At 48.3% G+C, this 6,529-nt stretch overlaps 1 protein-coding gene across 3 annotated transcripts; it reads right to left on the minus strand.

Annotated features, from left to right (window-relative positions):
* Window positions 1-106: 106 nt before the first annotated feature.
* LOC125969119 (leucine-rich repeat-containing protein 24) lies at window positions 107-6,529 on the minus strand. 3 transcript variants are annotated; one of them, XM_049720863.2, is made up of 9 exons: window positions 6,335-6,529; window positions 5,867-6,245; window positions 4,908-5,113; window positions 3,601-3,687; window positions 3,336-3,527; window positions 3,048-3,207; window positions 2,700-2,965; window positions 1,863-2,417; window positions 107-636 (listed from the first exon to the last, which is right to left on the minus strand). In XM_049720863.2, the coding sequence occupies exons 2-9, from the start codon at window positions 6,084-6,086 to the stop codon at window positions 271-273; spliced, it is 2,052 nt and encodes a 683-aa protein (XP_049576820.1). In that variant the 5' UTR covers window positions 6,087-6,245; window positions 6,335-6,529; the 3' UTR covers window positions 107-270. The 3 variants fall into 3 exon arrangements, with proteins under 3 accessions (XP_049576820.1, XP_049576811.1, XP_049576829.1); XM_049720854.2 differs by having other exon boundaries at window positions 3,048-3,216; XM_049720872.2 differs by having other exon boundaries at window positions 3,048-3,216; window positions 4,908-5,774.

Here is a 6,529-nt window from a genome sequence, read left to right on the forward strand (position 1 = left end):
GAGGACAAAATTGCACTTGCAAACAACAACACACAGCCGTTGTCATCACCAAACGAGGTCAAGTGACCCTCCATCTTTCGCTGCCATTTTCAAAGGACAAGCCCGGTTTGTCTGCAAAATTCTATTTTCTCTTGCTCACTTTCCAAAGAAGACAAGTACGAAGGAGAAGCACATGCACCAGAACACGAAGAAAGTCCAGAAAGTTGCTCAGTGTTTGTCCAAGGAGTTCCGATAAAAGCACAGCCATTGGGTCACAGTGTCGGCCTGTATTTAGCAGTGGATCTCGTAGGCCGTCAGAGAGTCGACAAACAAGCCAGCGTGGTTGACAAAGACCCCCTCGCCCTCTGACGTCATGACCGGCTCCGCCTCGCCACCCTCGCCAGCTATTCTTCGCGCAGTCTGAATGTCGCTGTCCGCCTCAGCGGGGGGGAGCGAGGGGCTGGGAGGTGGGCCGGTTGCCAAGTAGCCAGAGGGGCCGCCGGCGTCAGGGGGGGCGGCGGGCAGGGCCGGTGGCAACACGGGTTTGGCACGGTTCAGGACGAACATCTCGTGGCCACGCTCGTCCCGGAACTCTTCCAGCTGGGCGAACGTGGTCGGCCCGTCCGAGTAGTCGTTCACGTAAAGGATGCTCTCCTCCTGACGCACAACAACAATTTAAACTTCAACCGCGCATTCTTGCAGTCTCTTTGAAGACAAACCAAACAGCATTAGTCCCACTAAAGTGAGAATTTCTAGGGGAAAAATGTTTACATTAAAAAAACAATTGGGTGGAGAGGGGGAAAAAAAAAAGGTCTCACTATCACATCCTAAAAATAAAAGAACAGTAATCCCTCGCTACATCACGGTTCGTTTATCGTGGTTTCACTACACCGTGGATTGTTTTCCAAATTAAATCTTTTTTTAAACTCAAAATAAAACTTCTAAATTGAGGAATTATGGCACAAACTTTTTATTAAAAAAAAATGGTTATAATAAGAGTTCTAAAAACATATTTACAGTGTTGTACTTTGTTATAGAAAAATTGTTATAGTAATAAAAGAGTTCTAAAAACATATTTACCATATGTACACTTTTACCTTGTTATAAAAAAAATAATGATAAAAGTTGTTCTAAAAACATATTTACAGTACGTGTTAAGAATTCTCCATGTTATTTATGTTATTCAGCCGTGCTTTGATTTGAGGTAGGGTGATTTATTTTGAAGGCCGTTTTCAGGCGATACCACTTCCTGTTTTACGTTCGTGTACGTATGTCGGTTACAGTGGTACAGTAGTCATTGACGATGTAAGTGGGTCTCCTAACATGAGAAATGAACGATCACATGTGTCTAACCTTTAGGACAATGTAGTATTGCTCCAAATGTTCGTTTACATTCCTTTAGAGGTCCGTTTTCGCGTGTTAGCACGATCGCGAATTAGCATCTTTCCGCTAACTCGTTAGTCTGCCCAGTACTTCTTGTTAACATGTTACACGCACACACGTATAATATTAATATTTTCAATATTTATACAGAATTTTCTGTATGTTATTTATACTATTAATATATTATTTACATGTTTGATACAATTAATGTTCTAATAATAATAAAATATGCACTTAAATGGTTTCATATATATTTATTGACCCACAAAAAAGGTACAGATAAAAAAAAAAGGTACAGATGAGAGGGTGACCGTACTTCGCGGCTTTCACTTATCGTGGGTGGTTTTTTGAACCAATTATCCGCGATAAACGAGGGATTACTGTATTTCCTGATGCAAAAATTCAAACTTCTTGGACACGTCCAAAAGCGATGCCTCTTTGGCAAGAAAAAAGGGCTATTTTTCCTAAGCCTGTTGCAAGCCTGCCGGGTGCGTGCTTACCTTGTTCGCGGCGTGCTGGTCCTTGTGTCCTCGCAGTCGTCGGCTGTAGATCATGGCGACCAGCAGCAGCGCGGTGAGCACCAGCAGTGAGATGCCGGCGGCGATGGCCATCTGCGTGGTAGCGCCCAGTGCGCTGAAGGCCATGCTGCCCAGAGCATAAAGTGGCTCCTGGCTCACCTCGCCGCCGCCACTCCGCAGGCGCGGCCACACCGGCGTGTCGAGGGGCGCCGCCTGCGCCCAGCCGGCCCAAATAGACGAGGACGAAGAGTTGATGGCAAGCTGGAAGGTGACCCACGCTACGCCGCCCGCGTTCCAGGCCTCACACTCGTACAAGCCGGCGTGTGCCACCGTCACGTTGCTGAGGAATAGCATCCCACTGCCCGTGTCGGGGTCAAAGTGCGAGGCACTCTCGTCGCTCTTCTGCACGTGTGCCCGGCCGCCCTCTGACGGCTCCGTCCCGCTGCCCGCTCCTCGGGCCCCGCCGCCCAGGCCGTGCACCAGCCCTCGGGGCGCCGGTGGTGACGCCTTGTCCGAAGATGCCTTCCTCCATGTAACCTGCAGGGGGCACGCTGGGGTAAGTCAACTCAAAGAAGTGGCCCGCTTCAAACTGGAAGTTAGAGCATTCAATATTGTTTTTCTTAAATACGAGTGACTTTGTTCCTATCAACAAAAAGAAAATCGTTTTTACTCCCATACCAAACTTTGAAAATATGAAAATATTTTTAAAATTCCATCATCTGAGTGTTATTTGTTTGGAAAACGACAGCCCCCCCAACCATTAAAAAGGTGTTGCCATTAAAAGCTTGGGCTGCTTTTTGCGCCATGTGGCGGGCTGACCTGCGGGCGCGGGTATCCGGAGGCGTGGCAGGAGACGCGCAGACTGTCGCCCAGGCGCACGGCCATACGTCGGGGCTCCAGCTGCACCAGGGGCGGGATGCAAACCAGGCTGTTGGGCGGCACCTCCAACAAGCCCAGGCGCGAGAGTCGTGGCGGCTCACAGCAGCGCAGGCGCCGGCGCTCAGACGAGCTAAGCAGCCGCCGGCCCTCGTCATCCATCCAGCTCCGAAGCCAGTGCAGGGCGCAGTCGCAGCGCCATGGGTTCTCTGCAGGCATGCAAAAAAACATTGGTCGGTCAGGCAGCATGCGTCTTCTTTGCTCCTTGCTGGCGGTATTGCGGCAGCTCACCGGTGATGCGCAGCACCTGTAGGCTGAGCAGCGGGCGCAGCGCAGCGGCCGCCAAGGTGTGCAGGCGATTCCCGCTCAGGTCCAGCAGCGCCAGCGAGGCCAGACCGGCCAGCGCCTGATCACCTACCGCCTCCACGCCGTTGTGCTCCAGGTGCAGCTCCTGCAGCCGCTGAGGGCGCCGTGCCGCAAAACAACACGGGTTTTTTATTTTCATTTTGGGTGGTTCAAGTAACACCTACTCCCCCCACCCTCCAAGTGCATTTCAATGGGCGGCTTTTGGCACGTCACCTGCAGGCCGGAAAATGTGAAGTCCAACAGGCGCGCAATGTGGTTGGCGGCCAGGTAGAGGATACGCAGGTGGTGCAGTCCCCGGAAGGTGTCAGCCGTCACCGAGCGGATCCTGTTCCCGTCAAGCGCCAGCTCCAGCAGCTGCGCCTGCGACTGGAATGAGCCCGGCTCCACCGCAGAGATACTGTTGTTCTGCGAGGTGAGCGCAAGGGGGCGCCGTCTAGCCTCCGCATCTCGTTTGCGTAACGGGCATGTGTGTGCATACCTGCAGGTAGAGGTAGCGCAGGTGTGCCAGCGGGCTCAGGTTCTGCCGGCGGATCTGACCGATGGCATTATCTTGCAGGAACAGCGTCTGTGAGGAAAGCGTGAACAACATCAAATAGTGGACACTGAGTCCGGTGCACGGCGGGTGAGTGTATTACACTTTTGTAAACGGGCCAACGAACGGCATCAACGCGGCAGTTTTCTAGCGCAGGGGTTTTCAACTGGTTTTGTTCAAGGGACCACCATTGTAACCAAGAAGCAACTCGGGGACCACTGCTTTGACGGAATATTATTTTATTTTGCAGCGGAGGCTAGACTTATACTGGCTATTTATACGTATCTGTATGTCTACTTTGGTAATTTCAGCTAGATTTGACATAATTTAGATGGGTAAATGATTCATAAAATTAGCTGGAAAATGAATCAAGTCTAAATAATAAATCCATTTTATTTTTTAAATGTTACAATTTTTTTCCATTTCCAATTTCGCAGTCCACCTGCAATACCGCCTGAGACCACTAAAGGGCCGCGGACCACCGGTTGACAATCATTGAGGTGATATTTCTACACTTAACAGTGCATCGAGATGGACGATGCAACGCAGTTTCAGTACATCGCGGATCCCCCCCCCCCCCAAAAAAAATAATAATCACGAATTCAAAATTAATCTTTTAAATTCAGGAATTATGGCACGAAAGTTGCCCACACGCCAGCAGAAGGCAGGAAGTGTCCACACAATCGCAGTGCGACCACTTGTACCTTTTTATGAAAAAAGTTGTTGTAATAATAAGAGTTCTAAAAACATATTTACAGTATTGTACCTTGTTATAATTTTTTTTTATAATAATAAGAGTTCTAAAAACATATTTACGGTATGTACACTTGTACCTTGTTATAAAAAAGTTGTTATAATAATAAGAGTTCTAAAAACGTTTTACAGTATGTATACTTTAGCTACATATACATGTTACACATACGCACACACACACGTATTATATTCATATTATTTTCTGTAAGTGATTTATACTACGTACTATACTATAGTATTTACATGTTTGAAACTATTATTTAATGTTCTAATAATAACATATCCACTTATATGGTTTAATATACACTTATTGATACACAAACAATGTTAAAAAAAGGTGACACTACTTCGCGGATTTTCCCATATCACGGGTGGTCTTGGAACCAATTATCCACGATAAACAAGGGATTACAGTACATATACTTTATCCTCGGCAAAGAAAGACAAATTAGTCAATGTTCAGAGATGTGCAGATGGAGCGTATGTTGTTATTTTGTTACCTGCGCGAGCGTGGTCATGTGCATGGGGAAGGCGAGGAGGCTGGCGGATCCACACTCCACCGTCAGGCTGTAACATCGACAGCCGGCCGGGCAGGACGCGCTCGCACCCAGAGCGGTGGCGTGTTGCGGGCCAAGCGAGAGTAGGAGGACAACGGTGAGGAGGAGGAGCCGGGCCGCAGGCCAGAGCAGCGGCATGACAACACGCTCTGAGACAAAGCAAAAGATTTCAACAGCTCGGCCACCGTCCACGCGGATCCCAAGAAGACGCTTCATTGGGTGCACCTTGCATATAGGTGGAAGGTGGGGAGGACCATTTTGAGAAATTGTCAAGTAACTGACATTTGATACAATACCAGTCATAGTTTTATTTCTCCTCCGATTCAAACTTGTCCTGTCGATCGCAACGAGAATGGTGAAAGTTAAATAAGTTTGGGCACCAGACAGAACATCTTGAGTGTCTGGTGAGCGTGCATGTCGCTATTGTGAGAAAAGACATCGCGGTCAAGGACCGCGTTTACGTGCATTCAAGAAGCCTTTTAAAACCCGAATATTGCCCCCTCCCCACCCAGCATTCCACTCTTGCGTTTTTGTTACAGAAAATCATATCGTGTGGGGCTAAGTCAAAACACTAAGCTGAACGTTTGCAAGATCACCATTAAAGTGCTGGGCTTTGGGTCATGAGTAATAATTAATTCTGTTGATTATCTGTTGATCAGATGAAACTGTGAATTTGATTGATCACTTTCCTCACCAACAACATATGTAATCAATATAGATATTTCAAATGGACAGTGCAGAAAATGCACAAACGACGTACACTCGTATCACGCGGAGCAGCAGGAAAACCATTCCAGGCAATCTTGCAAACTACAATGCAATCAACAAAAAGATCATTTGTTTGGACACAAAAGGAGGCGAGCACCACGCGCATCCTGACGATGGGGAGACGTGGTTGCTACCTGCTGATGAAGACGGAGGGAGAGAAGGAGGACGACGCGCTTTCATTGGCAAGCGTCGACGCTCATTTGACGTCCACCGTGAGGATGAGGACGAGGCGAATGAAGCTGAAGATGCGCGGCCCTTGTGGCGTCGTGCGAGAATGGAAGGAGAGAGAGAAAGAGAAGCTAAATAGGGAAGGGGAAGGAGAGAGAGAGAAAGGATGGTGTGGTGTTGGTGCATAGCTGCTCTTTCGTCTGCTTCTTCTTCCGCTTGGATTTGTTAAAACGTCAGACGGCATTCGTTCTTCTGGAACACGCATGCAGGTGTTTCCTCGGCGCCTCCCTCCTCTTTTCCCTCTACCTCCCCTTTGCTCACGCTGCCCACTTCCGCCTGCGTTCTCTCCACAATAAAAGAATATCGATAAAAGATTATCAATAACAAGAGCACTGCATCATCCAATTTCGTAAAAATGCAGTGGATCCGCTTACTCGTAAGCACCCGAAGACTTGCACTCGTATTGTTATTGTTGCGTGTTGTGCGGGGATGTCCGAAGTTGAGGCAGGAAAAACAAAGATGTGGAGTGTAGAGTTGGTCCTTTGTTGGCAAGCTCTTGAGTTGTTCTGTGGCAGTCAGTACACAATGGCAAGGCGGCACATCAACAACATCGTCCGTCTCCAGGTCAG

The sequence above is a fragment of the Syngnathus scovelli genome, chromosome 10 (genome assembly GCF_024217435.2).
Source record: "Syngnathus scovelli strain Florida chromosome 10, RoL_Ssco_1.2, whole genome shotgun sequence".
NCBI classification, from domain to species: domain Eukaryota; kingdom Metazoa; phylum Chordata; class Actinopteri; order Syngnathiformes; family Syngnathidae; genus Syngnathus; species Syngnathus scovelli.